Source organism: Protopterus annectens, chromosome 11.part0, assembly GCF_019279795.1.
Source record: "Protopterus annectens isolate FY-2018-M chromosome 11.part0, PAN1.0, whole genome shotgun sequence".
Taxonomy (NCBI): Eukaryota; Metazoa; Chordata; order Ceratodontiformes; family Protopteridae; genus Protopterus; species Protopterus annectens.
Window position 1 is genome coordinate 724,480,176 of NC_056745.1, and position 21,632 is coordinate 724,501,807.

The 21,632-nt window shown below is 40.5% G+C and overlaps 1 protein-coding gene across 1 annotated transcript in view; it reads right to left on the minus strand.

The window, feature by feature from the left end:
• The window catches only part of LOC122814988 (cat eye syndrome critical region protein 2 homolog), a 2,862,500-nt gene that overhangs the window by 1,587,656 nt on the left and 1,253,212 nt on the right, over positions 1–21,632 (minus strand). Inside the window, exon 13 of the mRNA XM_044087243.1 lies at positions 17,086–17,227. Within this exon, the coding sequence (XP_043943178.1) occupies positions 17,086–17,227 (142 nt within the window). The remainder of the gene's footprint in view (positions 1–17,085; positions 17,228–21,632) is intronic.

Genomic DNA, 21,632 nt, shown 5'->3' on the forward strand with positions numbered 1-21,632 from the left:
TGGCATCAATGGTCTGGTCTCCATATTGTCAAAAAAGCAAGCAAAAAATATGTAAGCTTGACTATTAAGAGTTCTAAAAATGAGTAATATAATACACTTCCCAAATCTATCACAATCTTTCCAATCCTTACCAGGAGGAGAGAGGTACTAGCTCTTACTGAATGTTTAGCTGCAGAAGAATTTGATAAGAAAATCATTGCAGTGGCATGTTATATGGTATTAAAGACATCACTATGGACATGAAACTAAGAATATTACAGAAACTAAACTAACGGAAACACAAATACTTTGAAATATGATTACTATGGTATGGAAATTGTGGAAGGCAAGGACAGTTTATTAAAAAATGAATATTGGTAGACAAAGGAAATTAAAATCTGGTTGTGGCAAAGAGTGTGGGAGATAAATGAAGTGCTGTTCAAAAAATGTATACGTTTCTGTAAGGGGAAGTCTTTGTAAATTGCAAATATGTAATCATAGATATCCAAGTGTGTAAATATAAAACTGTAAATATGTACATTTCAATAATACACCCCCTACTCTCTTTGTTGGGTGCATTAGGATATCCACCTGAGCTACCACTAACTCAGGAAGATGGAACCTCAGTTCAATATCTCATTTGGGGGATGGCACACTCGAGTGCAACATCTCCCATATTCTGCACTGCAGCATCAGAACTGGAAAATGAATTCTTACACATGGTACCTGAATAAAAGGCAAATCAATGAGACAGCTACTGATTCAGAGAGATAAAAATGAGGTATATATGCATGTATCTGAGGCAAGAAAGACACTTTCTTCCCCAGTACACTGCATTATGCCACATATTTATTTTATTTTACATTTGTTGACCTGGCTAGTCAAATTGGATATATGTCCATTTTCAGTAGAGGCCGGGGGAGAAAAGCTCCAAGACAGATACAAAAAAGAAAGGAGAGAGAGGCTCCAAGACAAATATAATAAACAATATAAAAGGTTACAACAGTCAAACTTAACATCTCTTTGTAATATAAAGTACAGTACTCATGAGCACAACTCAAGTAGTAAATGGTAAATATTCAAAAAGATGTTACTATTTACATATATACGTATATTTCAGTTGTCATGACAAAGTCTTTGGTTTCTTAAGGGTAAGTCTGTAAAGGTGAGGAGAATTAATGCATTAGTGTGAGGGAGGAAAGTTAGTCAGGGTTAGAACAGGGGCATAAACCAGTGGGTACGGAGGAATAGTTTTAGCTCCTGTTTAAAAAGAGTTACTGAAGACAGATACATGAGTTCAGTGGGTAAAAGATTCCAATGCTTTCCAACAGCATTAGAGAAAAGGGAGTCTCCAGCCAAGCTGTTGGTTTTGCAAATATTGATAAGTATTTTGTTTGTGGAGCGTAAATTCTTAAGATTGTTGTAAGGGGTAATAATGCTAGTGAGTATTAGAGTGTTGGTGGGATGGTAAAGGGTTTTATGGGCTGTATTAAGCTGGTGAAAAAGAATTTGGTTTGGAAATTCAAGCCATCACAGTTGCGTTAGACCAAGACAGTGATGTGTTCTAAAAAGAGAGGCAGCTACAAATCTGGCAATATTATTGTAGGAGATTGCCAGTTTATTTAGGTTGTTCTTAGAAAGGTTGGTATAGATAGGAGAAGCAGACAGTAGAGTGGAGATGGAGTTCTGGCTATAGCGGTCCTGGCCATTGGAGTAAGAAAGGGTTTGATTCTATAGAGGGATCCTAATTTTTTGTTGTTTTGACTGTGCTGTTTATATGAATATCAAAGTTAAGGCTGATATCTATTGTTATACCTAGACGTTTGGTGGTAGGTTCAGGAGATATGAGAGTGCCATTATTAGATGCGAGATAAATTTATTAGGGTGGACTTTTGGGTTGGTGTGAACAATAAAAGTTTAGTTTTTTGGGGGTTTAGGAGGCGGCAGCGGTTTAAAAACCATTGTTCTACAGTACTGAATGCAGTTTGGGTAAGGGACTGTAGTTCAGTTGAAGTGGCTGAACAGATTATTGTAGAGTCGTCTGCGTATTGAATGCAGGTGGTTTGAGGAATCGAAGAGTGAAGGTCATTGATAAAGATGGAAAATAGGAGTGGGCCTAATATAGAGCCCTGAGGAACACCAACAGAAATGGGAAGGAGGTTAGATAGTTTATTTTCCCATAGCACAGCTTGCTGTCTATTGTCTAAGTAAGATTTTAAACAATTCATCGCTAGGGGTTCAAGTGAAAAGGATTTCAGTACATTTATGAGGAGCTGGTGACTGACCATATTAAAAGCTTTGCATAAGTCAATAAAAACTGCAGAGGAAAGAGTATTGTTCCGTTTTTTGTTAATACAGTCTGTGAAGGATTGGAGGGCAGTGGTAGTACTACGGGAATGGTCTGAATCCATGTTGACAGTTGGCAAGTAAGTTATTTTGGAGTAGATTTTTAAGTAGTTGCTTATGGATACATTTCTCCATTATTTTTGCTAGGGGAGATAGTAGGGCTATAGGACGGTAGTTAGAAAAGTAATAAGAGTTCCCACCTTTACGTAGTGGGATGATACGAGAAATTTTCCAGATAGATGGGATGGTACCTTCACTTATAGTACGGTTAAGAATGGAGATGGGATAGGCTAATGCATTTAAAAATAATGGATTTCAGCAACAGTTTTATTAGTGGTTACTAATTCAGGGGGATCCAGCAAGCAACACCAAAGGAGGTGATGACTGACAGGGTGTCTGCTTTGCCAGGGATAGACTTAACAAATCTCCTCAGGGCATCAACATATCCTTTTAGATCCCACAGTGCTTTTTTATGCGAAGTTCATTTCTTAGACATTTCAAGCTAGCAAACTCTAATCCAGTGTAGAGTGGCTCTGATCAGTCCTAGGAGTCAGAATAATAAACTGCCTCATTTGTAGGTCTTACCAGTGTTTGACTACTTTCATATTACGTGTCAATAAAAAACTGTTTCAACGTTCTGATAAGACTCCCACTATAACAGAGTACTATGCCAATCACTTTCAGACGATCTTGGGGGTGGCAGTGGAATGTCTTTTTTTTTTTTTTATCAAAGTACTGACTTATGAAAAAAAAATACTTCATTCTGAATTCACTCTGGACCCATGGCGCATACCAATAAAGCCCTGACTACAGCCCAGATACAGTGTTTGAACAGTGGCATGGACACTGGAGGGACATAACAATGGAGAACGGGAGTGAGTAGTCAAGGCTCTCACCCACTATTGGAGAAAGGAGACAGCCTGGCTTGCTGCACTGGCAACTCCAGGAATGCAGGCACATTTTTAGCAGCAATTAGAGCCTAGTGTGTCTGGGAGACTATGCACGAGTAGAAACATGCATTTCTGGATAGCAGCAATTGTGGAACTTGCAAGATGCTGAGCAGGTAATGACAGGACAGTGCACACGTTCTTCAAAGAAGCTTATTACTAACAAAGGGCCTTAAGAATTTCATAAGTGCCTTTGTCTCTTGCTAGACCAGTTTCTAAAACGACTATATTTACCCACAATTGTTTTTTTAACAACCATCTCAACTACATAAGTAAGCCTTGTACAACTACCAATAAATATAAGCAATGTTTCCTCGATTTCAAGTAATACCAACTTAAGAGTTTCATAAGTGGTTTGACCCTGTTGACAGTCCACGCAATCCTCCAGGGGAAAAAAGCACAAGAGGGCTTTCACGCAGGTGAAGGAATACATGGGATAAACTGGAGGAAGTTGGATCAAGCCCAAAGACTACTAAAAAAATACTGAATTCAAGTTTTTTGACCTTTTGGTAACATGTTAAAGTCAGATGCCAAACTACAGACACCTTTCCATGTAAGCTGAGGACGGACATTTGGTACCTTGACAAAATGGATTCCATATTAAACAAAATACTGTTATTTATGGCTACTTCTATTACTATCCTTGAATGATGAGCCTTATACAACAAGCAATGAATGCATAAAGTGTTTTCTTAATTTTAATACCAACTCCCTATATCTAAATCTGCCAAGTTCCCACAACAGAGACACTACTACTTGGCCTTGCCCTTAAGAATGCTACTTTGCTTACATATCTAACATTACTCTTTCTCTGATCAAATCAGAACATACTGCCACCTTTTACATCAGAGTTACTAGCAAATTGCCCACAGATTCAACTACATTCAGAGATTACTCAAACCAAAACCTATATCCCTAAGGGGCTTAATTTCAAAAGTGTTTTCTCTCCTACTGAACTAACCTCTAAAGCTGACACATTTACCCATGATTTTTACAGAAATCTCAGTTGATGTACTGATAGATCAATACTCAAATTTATGACGGAGGTTTCAAATAGACATACTTTAACAGGAGAAAACTTGAAAGTTTGCACTAAAAAGCATTATTTAGGAGTACAAGCAGATTGGCAGGGATCTTAAACGCATCGAAAGATTAAGGCTAATGAAAATTGAAGATAGCTGGTTCTGAATTATAAAATCAGAAGGCTTTTTCCAACTACATCAGGAGTATCAGAAGTAATGTCCAATACTGCACCAAAATCTAAGCGAGCAGCACTATTTATTCGCAGTGGCACCCAACCTTTTTTGCACCAAGCACCGGTTTCATGCAAGACAATTTTCCACGGGCCGGCCATCATGTGCATAAAAATAAAGCATAATAAACACAACTCACCATAATGCACAATCAGTGGCAGTCCTGAGCTTGTTTCCCTGCAATGAGACTGTCACATCTAGGGGTGATGGAAGACAATGACACCCAAAGTGTGCTGGTTATATCCAGTCTACTCCATAATTTTGTTTTGGTTGCTGTCATTGCTGAAAACCCTGCATCACAAAGATAGGATGCTCGAAATGGAAGGCGGGTTTTCAGTGTTTATTCAAGCAACTTCCTAAGTTTATGAGAGCAATATTTAAAATCTATCATTATTTGTGGCTCTGTCCAGATTTACTGTGCAAGAGGTATAGTTGAGAGTTATGCAAACCTCTTAACTGATGCTGCTGCCAGGGATTGCTCACTCTTCCCTCTGAGTGCGCGCACACACACAAGGTCTGTTCTGCTTTGATGCATGCATTCGCTCACACATGCAGACAGAAAAATGCACACACTTTGGTTTCATTTATGTTTATTTTACACTCGTTAAACAGCAAAAGTGCCGCTTAGCAAGTGTAAAATTATGTCTCAATCAATCTCATTGTTCACGCTCTGTCACACACACATAGTCTGCTTTCATGCACGCATTCACTCACACAGACAGGAAAAACACAATCATACACACATACACTTATTCGTTTCACTCCCTGCCTAAAAGATTGCGTGGTCTGGTACCAAATGATCTATGTCCTTGTGGTTGGGGACTGCTGATTTATTGTGATACAAAAGCTGCTGCAAATCTCTTGGCTGATAAATTTAGTTAAGAATTTCCCCCTCCTTACACCCCCTTTGCTAAATCCTTTAACATTGCTCCTCGCCATTACACAATGCACCAGATCCTATAAGCTAATACCAAAACTAAACACAGCTCTGTGTCCTAAACATACCAGGCTGCTTTGCTGTCAGCACACAGTACGACACTGCTGAGCACTTCAGTTTCTTTAATCTCAACCTCTCCACAGGCTATGAACCCAGCTCAAAACAGCAATTGTGGTGACTGTACAGAAGAGTAGTGTTGTAACTAACCCTAGAGATCAACCAGCCCATTACCCCAAGTATTTTTATCAGCATAACCAAGGAGCAGATTTTAGTCTCTCAGCAGCAAAACTGTTAGCTTACAAATGATCCTGATCAGTACGTTTTTGCTTGTTTTATTTGGGTGACGTTTTATGAGCGGCTCTGATGCTGCATGGCAACATGGAACATTGTTTTGATCTACTTATCTTGACCTTGCTAAGGTATAAAATACGATTCCCCATGCAAAAACTGGTGATGAAATTGTTAGCTTAAATACAAATCCTTACTAACTGGCTCTGACTGTACACAGTGTGGGAATTGATGGCACTTTCTCTCCTAATAGATTAGTCATTATGTAGTCTCTCTGGGTTCTTTGCTGCTTTCCTCTTTGGCATACACTTTGCTGATGTGAAGACACATGTCCAAGGTTTGTGGTTAAGTTTCAAATGACTGCAAACTGGGAGCTAGTATAGATTCTTCCACAGACTCGCTTTCAAAGGTGCTCTGGTTATGTATTTAAGATATAATGCATGATTAAAGTAACGCAGTTGTGAAACAAATCTTTCCTACTATATAAAAGAAACTCTGTTAAAGGTTAGAGACATTAGCACTTTTGTTGACAAAATGTCTTTCGATCATCACCTGTTACAGTCATACCTCTCAACCTGAAAACATCAAACATCTGAACAAAAGGCCCATGAAAAGTAGGTACAACTGGCTAAAAATCAGGACACTGATTAACAAAAAATGTGCATAAACAATTATGTAACCCTGTCCACTCCAATGGAATTGTGGGTTACCAACATGAAGACTGAATTCATTAAAATAATAAATATTGGCAGAGTCAGGCAGACATTTCAGTTTTAGAGTTCATTATCATATCCCTCAGAAAATACATAATAATGCAAAACCTATTCTAGCAACTATCTGAGTTTTCAGAAGCAAATTGCAATATGTAAAATCTGTCCCTCCCTATTTTTGGGCCTTTGTCCCACTCCCACCATTATTTTTGACTTTGTCCAGATTTCTTGCTCTAAGAGATTTTGAGATAATGCTTGTAGGTGGTGTGTTTTCAAAAGTCATAAAATAGTTTCGGGGAAACACCTTACAATTTCAGTTGTTTCTGCAAATGCTGATCCTTGTATTTGACAGTAACCACCTTGCTTGCATAGTTACTTAAGTTAGATGTGTTAATATTGCCTTTATTTCCACAAATATAAAATAAAAGCAACGTGCAACCTCAGGAATGAATACAGAGCAACTGTGGCTCCAAATATCTCAAATGTACCACATTATGAGGTGTGATCTTCCTCGATTTGAGACTTACAAAGTTTACATTCTTCCCATTCCACATTGAAAGGGGCCATCACACATTTGGTGTTATTTTTGAACAGATATCCATGGTAAATAATGAATTATATTCAGCAACATAACAAGTATACTGTAATGCATTTCACTATGCTGTGAGCTTCCTAGTTTGAATTTAGCAAGCTGAGCATTCCACATTTCAGATATGGATGGAATGTCCAGAGCTATACTTTACAGCAAATGCACCTTGTGTTGTGCCTTGTGTTGTGCAGACTTCTCGGACAGAAGACCCCCCCCCCCCCAACTCTAACGGAAAATGAAAAACACAGGAGTAAAACTGCTGCTCAATTCCTTTCCAGCCCAACTCTCAGTGACAGAGAATCCCAACAATCAGGTTTCCCAGATCCCAAAATGTGTAACAAGATGGCAAGACAGTTGGGATAATTGCTAACAGCTGGGAGCGTGCTGCACGTGCATCTGTGTGTGTACAACTTATGAGGGACAGACCAGGGCAAAATACGAGGAAAAAAACAAATGCACTGTACATTCTGGACAGCTGAGATGTGTACATATCATTGAATGCATACCAAATCAATACTGGGAAAATAATTTTGATGGAAAGGAAGGAAATGTTACTCAAAATGAAATGCAAATAAGATGCGTGTGTTAGGCACCCATCCTTGTTATTAGACCTTTATTACTGTATTCACAGAACAAGTCTGCCTTCAGTAACACATTATAAATAGAGAAGTGACTCAAGATGGGGAGAAAGGAAAAGTGGCCAGATTCTTAAACCAAACATAAGAGGAGCACATGGCACAAAACCTTTATTTGTGAAACTGCAGCACACACCAAACCGGGTACAAATAAAGGAGTTTGCTGTAGCCAGTGACTGCATCCACTCCAGTCGCAATTGGTGATTTTTCCAGGCAAAGGCTGCAGCTAGTATGGTATTTGAGACAATTTAACCCCAAGGGCAATAATCCTACTTTGACTCGCTGCTTTTACAAGTGGAACATTATTCCACAAATCCACCAGCACCTGATCATTTTACAAGCATAATACATTTGCAGAAGAAACCACTGCAATATAAGGAGGGAAGAATGCAGTTATCATCCTGGCTAATCAAATGAAACTAGTTCATGCTGTCCAGTTAAATAAAGAGAAGTGCAAAGAAATAAACACATATAAAAGATACAAAACAGAAGTTGTTAGGCAAAATGACATTTTTTGCAATGCACAACAGAACAAAGTTATCTTCAGTTTCTTTAACCCCCCCCCCAAAAAAAAAAAAAAAGTCAGGAAAACTCAGTCAGGTAACATTATATCAGGAGCTAACAGAAGACTTTAGTGATGAAACTCTATTAAGGGCCATAAAAAATAACTAAAAAGAGGCTCAATTTCACCTGTTGCCAATGAAACACCCCAAAACTATACAGCAAACAAAATTGCAGCTTTGAAAATGTGAGAGACATACAACCACTAATATTCTTTCCTTCGACACAGTTGACTGACCAATTATTGAAGTGCTTGCTTACCTTATTTCCCTTATCCCATTCACCTGCCTAGGTACATCTCTACAAACACTGCAATGAACACTGCTTTAAAACCACTACCTACAAGATGCATCATACATGTTATGTCCTAGCCAAAACCAGGACACTACAACAAAAGAAACCAGTGGTACTAGTACCCCTCTCCCAGGCACTTAGGATATACATTACATCCCGACACAGAGTAAGAACTACCCAGGGTCATTTATTAAAATACCTAACCAGTGTAAGCATTTCAAATTTCAGTGCCCTTGCTTAGTGATATTCAGCACCGTCAACTTAAGTCCAGCAAACAACACTGCAAACTTAACTCAGTATATGAAAAGACACATGACATGTTAATCTACTCAGCAGTCGCAACGCAATACATATTCAAATCACAGCCATAAGTACACATTTATCGTACCCGTCAAACCTCCTCCTTCCTCCAATAACCTCCCCACTTTGAGAAATTCAATACTTACCTTGTACTTCAATCTTCCTCAGTTTTAGAGCAGTCTTCAACATAAGATTCTGATTTCAGCCACATCTTCACTAATTTGCAAATAAACGCATATGAGCGAGCATCATTTTCAACTCTCCCTGTTATACTAATGAGTGAGTACTCCTGCTGAATTATCAGTTTTCAAGTAGAACTTGGCATTGGCAGAAAATCATAAGAAAATAAGTAGGTGGTGATTACCTACAGAGTCCATAGCAAAAGCTGAAAGCACTCAGGACACTTTGTCAAATGGTGCTCAATATGAGGCGGAGTTGCTCTAATAAGGCGGGATGCAAATGGAAATGTGATGTCATGGATTGCATCCTATCTGAACTCGAGAAATAATACCTTTGCAGGCAGTCAGGGGTCAAGCATGGTCTCACGACGCTGGCATCATTACACACACCCCTGCACATTAATGATGTTGCAGGACATGCTGGTGATGCACGAAGCTGTCAGCATCAATAAAAATTGTAAACTTAAAAAAATCATGATTTGAAGGGGCCACTTGGGAACTCGTGGCACCCCATTATTTTAGCCTCAAAACCATAAAATTCTGAGGTATTCGGTATGGCTGAGAGGTATGGTTACAGTATGAACATTTTTTTATTGCCCACTTATCCAAGGTATATCCCTCAAAATCCAAAGAGGACTCTGTCCTCCTAAAGCTCTTCTCTCATTAGGCCAGTCACCAAATGCAATGTTCTTATTGGTTAAGTATCTTGCACATGATCCCAGCCCGAAAGACCTCAAGGTTTCCTAACCAAGAGGATCAAAGAGCTATGCTTCACCCAACAGGATAAATTAAAAACTCTCTCACTTTTTTCCATCTCATACAGACTCCTTTGTGGATGCCTCGATCTTGTCCTTCAGGCTATGAAAGATCCTAAGAAGCACTACTAATTGATGGAACATTTTCTCCAACTCTTACATATTAACAAAAAGGACTACTTGAAGGTATATGCTTGATTACACAAAAAAATTCTGTGCCTATGGAGCAAACTTCTCTTGCATGTTAAACAATACAACATCTTAGCCAAGTCTTGAAAACTGGATGGGTGAACATAACACTGTCCTTTGTAAGGGAAATACAATTACCAAGCAATACTCCTAGAGCGTGGATGGCCAAGCTATACAAGGTTGTTGAAACCACTTGTCTAGTACTGTACTATTAACAGTCAGAACAGACAGAAAAACAGAGCGAGTTAGAGAAACATTATGAAACTGCCTTCTAAAATAGGGTAAGAAAAAAAAGAAGGGAAAGAGTAATGAGATAAAAAGGGTGGTAATAAAAATGAAAGTCAAAACAGCCAAAAACTATGAACCAAAACAAAATAAAAACCACAGACATCGGATAACTCCAGGAGCCCAACTTTAATAAACACACCAAACGACTTAGCACTTTTGCCCAAAAGTTCACTGGGCATCATGAGAGTGATGAAAAGGGTGGGTTAAGCAGTGAAAGTCATTGGTTCATAGGAAAAGTGTTCACATAATACTAGCTAAAAATGGAAATGATGCAAAACAATAAAGAAGTTAAGTACTCACCATAACATTCCATGTTTGTTGTCCATCTCGCTGTTCATTCTTACAGTGATGGGTTCGGAGCCGGGACTCGGCCAAATACTTACCTGAAAGTCTCAAACCTTGCTCATGGCTAGAAGGTATCCCACAATACAGTGGTACAATTCCCCAGATCTTGTTTGCTGCTAATACTGAATATGTACACTATATACATATCTACAAATATATACATATAAACATATATACAAGTCCATTCTATATGTACTGGAAGGAGAAACAAGCAGAGACAAAACTCCTGAAAGTAGTAAAAAATGTACCAGGTCCACAAGGAGTTTTTTGGCAGGGGGAAGGAGAAAGAGTAAGAATGAATGGCGAGATGGACAACAAACATGGAACGTTATGGTGAGTACATAACTTCTTTAGGTTATGTTGTCCTATCTCACCTTCATTCTTACCAAGATGGGACAGCGCCCCTAGCACCTTTTCCCTGTGTGGCTCACGGGAGTACACCTTTAAGAACCATGGAACCAAAGGATACCCTGTTCACTGGAGGCCAACTCCACTTTGTAATGAGTGATAAAAGTATGTGCAGTAGACCAAGTAGCTGCTGCACAATTACAATCTATGGGAATTCTGGCTTGAAAAGCAGACGACGTAGCCATTGCTCTAGTGGAATGAGCCTTCACTTTGAAAGGTAAACCTTTGTGATTTGAGTTGTAGATAAATGTAATACAATTTGAAAGCCAACTGGAAAGTAGTTTTTGAGACTGAGGATCCTTTTTTTTGCATCAGAGAAGGATGCAAATAATTGGTCAGATTTTCTAAAGTCTTTGGTTCTATGCAAATAGAATCTGTGTTGTCTATGCACGTTCAGTTGATGTAATTTGTACTCTGCCTTGTTGCTATGATTGGGAAAGAACACAAAGTTCTATGGATTGGTTTATGTTGTTTGGAGAAGAGACTTTAGGTAGAAAAGATTGGTACTTAAGGATACCCTAGCCTTATGAAAAATTAAATATGGTGGTTTAATAGAAAGCTTGCAATGCTGACACCCTTCTAGCAGAAGTTATGGAACTTGAGGTCTGAAGATGAACAGGGCTTGAAGTGAGGTAATGTGAGATGAGACCAAACAAAATGTAGATCCCAAGGAGAAAGGGGTTCCTTAAAGGGAGGTCTTAATAAAGAAGCACACAACCTATGTGACATTAAATTGGAAGTAGAATCACCAATACGAAAATTTGAAATTGCAGCAAATTGAGCCTTGATGGTTGCTGCAACTGAGCCTTGTTGAAACAGTTAAGCCAAAAATTCCAAAATAGAATGAAAAGGTGCAGAGAAAGGATCAGTGTTCCTATCTTGAGCACAAAGGGAAAACCTCTTCCTTTTACTAGAATACATCTTTCTAGTGGAAGCTTTGTGCGAGGACATTAAGATATGTCTAACCGTAAGAGTGGAACTGTGAAGCCTGACTAAATTGGGAAGTGGAGCAACCAAGCTGTCAGTTTTAGGGTGTGGAGAGAAAGATGAAGCTCCCCTGACATACGAGTCAACAGGTCTGGCACAGGGTCCAGAATCCAAGGCTTCATCTGAAGATGAAGCCAAAGGAAGAGGAACCAAACTTGGCGAGGCCAGTAAGGAGCAATAAGAATTATCCTGCTTCCCGAGCATTGTGCTTTCTGAATTACTCTGGGTATAAGAGGAAACGGTGGAAAGGCATATAGAAGTCCAGAGGGCCAATCGTGAGCAAGAGAGTCTCTCAGTGTCTCCTCTGGTAGGGGGATTAGGGTAAAGTAGTCACTGCACTTGGCATTCACGGGCATGGCAAAGATCGCAGCAAGGCTGTCCCCATGTTTGGAAAATCATTTCCACTAAATTGTGATTGAGAGACCACTCGTGAGGCATTAGTATTGCTCTGCTCAGCTTGTCCACTATCACGCTGGACTTCAGTGGAATGTGTGTTGTGATTAGAAAGCGCTGGGAAGAAACTACTCCACTGCCATACGCACAGGACTTCTCAACAAAGAGGGGAAGATCTGGTTCCCCCCTGCTTGTTTATGTACCAAACCACAGACATATTGTCAGACTGAATCGCAATAATTCCTAGAGGAAGACAGTCTTGAAGTGCTTGCAATGCAAGAAGTGCTGCTCTCATCTCTAGAACATTTACATACAAGTGAGCCTTGTGTTCTTGCCATATACCTTGGACTGTTCTTTCCAGATAATGCCCCACCCCCACCCTATCTGGGAAGCATCTGTGGTCACTGTAGCTATTGGTTGAAGTGGAACAAAGGGTCTGCCCATTGTCACGAGTGGAGTATATCCACCATCTTAACTCATTCTTGCAAGATTCCGTTATTCTTATCAGATGAGACACTGGAAGCTCCTCAAGTGACCATTGGGAGAATAATAGCCAATGAAGGATCCTCGAGCATTCTGGCAAGAGGGACCAGTGTAATCGTGGAGGCCAATGTTCCTAATAATCTAAGACTTATCTTAGCTTTCACTTTCTTCTTGGGAAGGAGGTGAAGCATCTGCTGTCTGAGTGCTATAACTCTTTCTGTTAGAAGACGTGCTACCATAGATGAAGTGTCTATATCTGAGTCTATGAATGTAATATGTTGACAAGGCAACAAAGGCAGATTTCTGAAAATTTACTGCAATGCCCAGCTGATTGCATATGTCCAAAGTTAGGTCCCTGGCTTTTAGAAGTAGATGCTTGGTGGTGGCAGATTGGAGCCAGTTGTCTAGATAGGGAAACATGCGGAACCCTAGACGGCTCAAGTAAGCCGTCACTACTGCCATACATTTGGTGAATACTCTGGGGGCTGTAGTGAGACCAAAGGGCAGAGCTCTGAACTGGTAATGGCTGGCTTCCAGCCGGAAGCCTAAGTACCTTCTTGATGTCCTGTCCATTTTTATGTGGTAGTAAGCATCTTGAAGGTCTATCGAGCACATCCAATTGTCTTTCCCTAAAAAGGGAAGTATAGACTGCAGTGTCACCATTCGGAACTTTGACTTCTTGAAAGATTCATTTAACTTGCTTAGGTCTAATATGGGCCTCCAGTCCCCTGTTCTTTTTGTCACTAAGAGAATCTTGTGTAAGTTCCGAATCCTATTTGGTCTGCGGGGACTTCTTGGATGACTCTTGTGGAGCAACCTTTGAATCTTTATAGTTGCTTGTTCCCTTCGATTGGGTGGAACATCTGGGATTGCTTTGGTCTGTGGAACAGGGTTGGAAAAAGGGATGGAGTATCCTCTGGATATTACATGTAGTACCCATTTCTCGTTGGTGATAATTTGCCAGGCTTCTGGGTACACTGATAAACATCCCCCGACTGCCTCCAGAATAGAGCAGTCAGGCCTCCTTTCAAGAGGTGCTAAGGGCGTCCACGAAAGGAATCAGTCACCCTGGTTTTGCAAGCCCCCTCTGCCTCTGGAGCAGCGTCTATTATCATCTCCCCCTCAGCCCCTGGGAAGATATCACCCCATGCATCTTGGAAAAATCTCTGGGATCTTTTGAACCACATCTTTCCACTCTTTTGATCTTTAGGATAAGGTCTTGAAGGTACAGAAAAACGTACTCCAACGGCAGGGAGAGTTTTCCCTTCCTGTTCGCACCGGGTTAGTGTGTCTTTTACTTTGGGTCTAAAAAGTAAGAAACCATCAAAAGGGGCATTAGTAAAGGTAGACTTAAAAAGCTCTGCAAAATTGCACAAGCACATCCAGGAGTGTCTCTTAAGGTAAACTCCAGAACCCGCTGCCCTCCTCGCTCCATCTGCTGCGTATGATACGGGTCTCATGGAGGAGTTGACAATGGAATTTAAGGTGGACAGCTGGGAGACCTTCTCATTCACCCCAGCAGCTAATGAACCTTGTAGAGTATCTCCTAGCTCTTTCAGATCTATTTGTAGCCTCGTAAAATGGAATAGTTCAGCGATCGCAGTGAGAAAGTCGCTGAAGAAAAGATACGCTTCCCGTATTTGTCCATCGTTCGTGAGTCTTTATTCGGAGGATGAACAAATGAGGAAGTCTCTGCAAGTTCCTTCTTGGTGGCTGCTGCCACCACCATAGCATCTACGGGTACTCCCTTTGTTAGAAATTCCTTGCCCAAAGGAGCTGATCAAAATTTGTTGGGCCTCCAATGGACCGCTTCTGTAGTGTCGGGTGACTTCCACGCCTTTCGACTAACCAGGTCCATTAGTTCATCGAAAGGAGGAAACACCCAGGATGCTGAAGGTTGAGACCCAAAAGGCTACAAGGTGCACTGACTCCTTATCATAAGGGGTGGTGGTCTGCCAGCTGCCTCTTTGCTTGAGGATCTCTAGAATATCTGCAAATGAGATATCAGAGGACGACCGTGGGACCCTTCTGACTCAAAGAGGTCAGTGTCTGAAGTGATGGACTCATCTGGGGAGTCAACATGCTTCCTCTTGCAGGTTCTCTTCCTAGGTGGCTCCTCAGAAGGATATTCTGGGGAGGCCTCAGATGAGAGGGGTTCACACAATGGGTGATTTTGATGCTCCGGATCTATGCTGTCTTGAGGAATGGGTGGTGCTGAGACAGTAGCCGGTGCCTTGGGGGGATGAGTATTGGTATTCTTCTGTGGTGCTGAATTGGTAGACAACATGCTCATCAGCTCAAATGCGGATCCCGCTGGCTCCTAAGACTCCCTCGGCTCTGAGGAGACAGAGGAATGCAACGAAACCAACAAGATCGTACCCAAGGCTGATGTGGGTGCCGAGCTAACCAGAGCCGCCACTCCGAGGGGTAGACTCTGCACCGAAGATCGGGGCCTAGAATCCCCCTGGGGGCGACCAGGGAGCCTCAGCTCCCAGACTCACTGGACAGAATGAAGGGAATTGGAGCAGATGTCGGCTCCTTAAACACCGAAGGGGGTTACGGAACCGACTGGTCTACAGTAAGTGGTACCAAGCACTCCAGCTCCGAAGGACCAGCTTGACTCAGAGGAGGAACAACAGTGGGCACAGTAGGATCCGAGACCAAATGGGTGGGAGCGGAGAATAATTTAGTCAGCGACAGCAATTTGAGGAGTCTACGCACCACCCGTTCTACGTCATCATCTGATAAGCTCCTTGCAGACCTGGAAGATAGGGAGAGAGATTGAAACCTATGGAGGATTGGCGATCTCAAAGTCAGAGAAACCGGCAAAATCTCTTGGGACCAGCTCCAAGTGGAGGTATCTTGCGGCTCCGAAGGCTTTGGAGCTGAAGTACCAAGCCTATCAACCAAAAGGACTTCCGACAGCTCCAGGGACTGTAGAGCTGAGCAAGTAGTGGCCTCTGAAATTTTCGGAAGTTTGACTGGCGGCTCCGACTGAACCAATGTAGCAAGAGAATGCCTTTTGAGACTTATCCTTTTTTTGAGGAAGAAGACGAAGAAGAAGAAGAGGAAGAGATATGAATGGCTCTCTCAAAAGAAGGCTTTAAGAGCCCTTTTAGAATAAACTTGTTTCTCCTTTCCTGAAGAACTCTAGCACTAAAGTAATGACAGAAGGTGCAGTCTTTCTGGAGATGAATGGCACCAAGGCAATAAACACAAGCAACATGTCAATCTATGATGGACGTTTTTCCTGAACGCTTTTGACATTTCTTAAAGCCCGAAGACTTATGTTCGCTCTTTTTTTGGTCTTTAGACATTTTCAAGTTAAGACCCCAAAGGCAATAGCAAAACAACAACAAAGTTATATTAGCTAAGACTAATATGCTAAGGCTAAACCAAAGGTTGCTACAGGACAACACAAGGAGCGACAACCAGGGGAAGAAAAGTAGAACCTCTAACTAAAACGGTACTATTTTCCAAACAAACATAACAGTACAAGCCCTCTAACTTAAATGGGCGTACAGCGCTCTAACTTAAACGAGCTATAAAGACACTAAAATATGAACAGCCACTACACAGGATACCAAAAGTGCCTAGAAAGCGATGGCAAAAGCCGTGCTAAAGGGGAAACTATCAACATTTAACAAAAAGCAGCAGAGATACAAGTTAAACCTAATATGACTAAAGCTAAATATAAGCAAAAATAGCAAGTTTTGACAAAGGTGATAAAAAAAATATATCACAACTTAGCCAAGGCCAAGATGAGCGCATCCAACCTCGTAAAGTGTCAAACGAGATCTGGGGAATTGCACCACTGTATTGTGGGATACCTTCTAGCCATGAGCCAGGTTTGAGACTTTCGGCTAAGTTGGAGCCGAGGATCAGCTCCGAACCCATCATTGTAAGAATGAAGGCGAGATAGGACAACATAACATGTAATGTTTTGTAGCGCACATTACATTCTACAAATATTTTAAATCAACTGAACTGCAACCAACCAAAAACTGAAGTGCACTTTGGGATTTGCACATGAACGCATCATGAGTGCCATGACATAAAACAAAACAGAAAAAAATCTCTCATGTTTTTCAGCACTAAAGTTGGCCAACTAGTATCAAAGTAACAGTTACTTGATTACATATAGATCTAAAATACGTTCAACTTTCTTGGAAAGTAAGCATTATACAGTTTCCAGTACCAGCAAACAAAATCTTTGTACCTTGCATGGCTGTCTTCTTTTCTTCCCACATTTTTTCTTCATCCATTGGATTCTGTTCTTTCTGATTTACAGTTATGAGGTCATACTCCTTTTCCTCCTTCCTCTTCTGTTTTTCAACTGCTTCAATTATTGCCAAGGTTTCCTTAATGGAATCAATATTAATTATAAAATGTACACTTTAGTTTGTAGGAACTATCAGTGTATTAAACTTTTATGATCACAGACTAACTTTTTTATATACTTGACTAACCTGCAGACGACTGATAAGGAAACATTACATGTAACACACAGTATCAAAAACCTCTATAAAAGAAATATACACAAATCAGAATAATTCTTCATAGCTACAAAACAGTCGTAGACACATTTGTAAAATTTTCTTAGGTGTTAGCTCCCAGTATGCAAACTGCTTTGCATGGCCCGGACTATCGCTAGTTAACTACCAAGAGAGTAGAATGGGAGAGCTCTAATTCGGGAGAACAAACCGTTAATTACCTTTAAACACAAGGCATGGAGTCAGGAAAAGAATGCCACAACTGTATTTCTCATATATGGAGGATAAACAGACTGAAAGATCAGCAGCACCACAAATGATCATAGCAGGGTTACCTGTAAGACCCTAAACAATAAAGCCTTACAAGTCTTAATACACTTGTAAATAAAAAGACCCATTCTTTACAGATGATCTAAAAGGGGAAATTCCCTGATGAATCAACAACTGGATTCACCTCCTCAATAACTACAGTATCAATTCTCTGAAGCTCCCACGCTTGCAAGTGGGTCACACAACAATTAGGAAAGATACATAAGCAAATAAATAGTTTTCAGCAACAATGCTAATAAACAGCACACAAAAGAATACCTGCATGATTTACAGGAAACTCCAAAAAGGATTGGATGAAAGAGATCTCCAAGCACAGAGGGACAATGAAGAGCATATGTAAGCCCGCAAGGAGCATCAAACACAAAGTGATGCGGTTAATAACCTACGCCTAACACTGGAAATCCCCTATTAGCATAAGGGCTGGTTGAATCTCAGGGAAAATTCACCAGGATGGAAACAGTCTGAAGTCTGCTCCTAGGTCCATGATTCAGAAGGCAGAGTCCTGCAGTATATACATGCCAAAGAATGCCTAATTCTTGTAGTAAAGGTTGAAAATGTCTAGTGATGATGTGAACCAATGACCAAGTGGATGTGAAGCAGACACTGGCAATTCCAGAAACAGTCTTGAAACAATTATTGGAAACAAATAAGCACTACAGAAATGGCATACGACTACAATACTTTCCAATAGGATACTCATTAACAGGTGGCAAAAAAACAATGCAGGTGACAACCTACTTAGAAAGGGGTCGCCTGGCAACTGTCAGCCCTTTGTGGAGCAGATAAGGTAGAACTGTACATATTACTAAGCTTATGCACCTGCTTTATGTAAAACGTGAGCGGGCAATAAAGATCCAAAGTTGTGAAGAGCTCTCTCTTCTGAATGCTAACTTGGCAAGAGGGAGAAATGATACTGGACCATCTTTTGTAAGAAAAATCTGTGTTAGTCTTAAGGGAACACATTCTCTAAGAATGGCTAAAAATAGTTCTGTTCATGGTCAACACCAACTTCTTGATATGCCACGTAGAGATGTCACTAGGAAAAACTCTTAAAAAAGAAACCAATAGTGTTGAATGAGTACATATTAGCAAGGGAGCAGGAAGAAGGGACTGCAGCATTTTAAAATCTTCAGCAAGTACCAGTACCTAGTTCTGTTATGCGAAGTTAAACTAAACAAATACAGTAAAATTTTAGTAGTTCCTCATTAATCTGCATTTGTTTGTTTACAAGGGTACTGCACTGACTACAATGGGGCATTTCAGACATAGCTCAGGACAATACCGTCTTAACTTAATCAGTTACTAGCTAAGGTACATATGGACAAAAAAAACAAACAAATAACGTATTTCACATAATGCTAACTCTATTGGAGGTATCCATCTTCAGTGACAGGACAATATAGAGCAGTATTAGGACCACTCACTAAAGAATTAAGACTGCTCAGCCCTTCCCCTAGCTCTATCATGTTGCTTGGCTCACAACGCTCCACTTCTTCAGAGGTGAAGGCTTCTCAGACCCCAAGGTAAATCCCCACTGGTAATCCACTAGAAAGCAAACAAAGCATGAGATCATTGTCAGCTCAAGCGTCCCTGAGGGATGGAAAGAGGACTGAAACTACAAATGACTTTTTGTCCGCTACAGGACCTAGGTTGGGGGGGGGGGTTGTCTTTTGGAAGTGGTATCAGAGGAGGACACATTTCTTATATGAAACATGTGAACTTAATGCAATGCTAGACATGCATGTTCATCTAACAGTTCAACAGAGACCCAGGAACATGTGTAGATGAGTCCATTAATGAAAACATTAAAGAAGACCCAAAGAAGGATCTTGCCCTGAAGTGACATCTAGACCATAGTGCTTATCAAAGCTACTTGAATTTGACAAAGTGGTTGCAGCAAAATTATAGTCTATGAAAGCACTCGTTACAGAAGATGGAGACAATGTTCTCATACTATAATCCTGGATGATGTATGCAGACAATGTTATCTGAAGCAACATTGACTGACATTATCACAGTCATAAGGACAGGGTGACTTTGGATACAATGAATCCTCCTCTTCAACTGGCAAAGAAAGACGTAAGCGGCACAAATTTTGAAGGGTTGGAAACAGAGGTGGGCATTGGAGGGTGAAGCCTATGCAAAAGTAAGCCCTGTACTACATCTCAATGGAGAAGCTACAATTGTCTCCATGAGACACACAGCAAGTATGGGCAAAGGGGGGCAGCCATCCCTAATGCAAGGTTAGGAAGGTGCAAACAGCAGTTAATACTTAACGGGTCTTTACAGAACTGGCATCCAGAAATGAATCCGGATACTGTAATTGCATTCAGGGCTGAAATGATTAGCAGGTGATGCTGCAATTGTAACAAACATATTACCACATTGTACCTAACAGTTTGTTACAGTTTAAAAGATTTATTTTTTTCCCACTAGACAGTTGTTGGCTCCTAAAACAGGAGCTGCATGTTCTGAATGATATCAAGTATCAAACTCAAATGTCTATTTAGTAACAGAGCAAGGTTAGAAACTGGATTATTTGCTCCTCAACTCTGAGAAGGGCAACAGATTGGGGAATGGACCAAGGTCTAGATAAGTCAGCTGTGGCTTTGTTCTCCATGACTTTGAACACCAATCAAGAATCACAGAGGAACCAGATGGGTTCAAGCCAGAGATCAAAGATGACAGCTGGAAGGCCAAAGGATTAAGACACCAAAAATGGCACCAAAAAGCTGGCACTGAGCAAATGAAGCAGAGACCTACTTGGTAGAGACAGCCTCGTGGCTGAACATGTGAGAAGCAGAGTAATCTGGGACAAAGGAAAAGGTATTTGAGCAGATGCCAGTGTCCAGGAAGCTTGACTCAAAAATCACCAGTGCAGAACAAGCACAAGGGAAGGAGCTACTAATGGAGAGAGAGAGAGACACACCCTATCTGCCCAGGATGCAAGGGGGGATAGGATGAAGCCCAACACTTAACTGAACCTCAAGAAAGGCTCTCATCATGGTATCCCAAAATCAGCTTCAGTGGCAGTTTTGAAGGATTTAGAGATCTAACAGACATTGATGAAGGAGGTCTCAATAGTATGATTCTCAAAACTTCCCCTTGGGTATCTGACAGGTAGTAGATGAGGAGTCTTCTCCCACAATGGTCTGTAGAGGGAGGACTTAGCTGCTGCAAAGGTGGAAACAGGTGTCCTTTTCCTCTGAACAAGGAATTTTTGGATCAAGGGAATAGGAGCAGGGCTCATCTACTTTCCTATTTGTGGCATCCTTACCACTGTCCCTGGTCTCTCCTTTTTCCTCTCACCTTTATGATCAGGAAACAAAAAAACCTTAATCAATAAGTTAGCGACGTGCAAGGGTTCAGGTACTGAATGCCTGATATCCTACAATCCATATTGAAACATTCTTGAACCACACAAATAAGAGAGTAATCATGCAGGTTGTGTAACACATTTAAAATTTTTAATCATTGCCAATAAGCACAGTACATCCATCTGTTGAGACTGTAGTTAACAACAAAAGAAGCAGCAGTGGGGTGTGTGTGTGTATACATATATATATATATATATATATATATATATATATATATACACACACATACACACACACACATATATATAAACATATATTTATTGCGTAACACATATATACAAGATACCAGACAACCACGACAGTAAAATTTAAAGCTTTCTTTCCGTTATAATTCATATAACGGAACTTCAGAAGTTCGGTAATACGAAATAAAGAAAGAAAGAGATAAATTTTAGTGTCTTGGCTGTTTTGGTTAGTGGATCTCGGTCTCGAGCCCTTCCTCCAAGTTTTTTGGTTTGTACGCTATTCTTGGTGATTGAGCTGCTTGTTTTTTTATACATTAAAAAAAAAACACACACACACATATATATATATATATATATATATATATATATATATATATATAT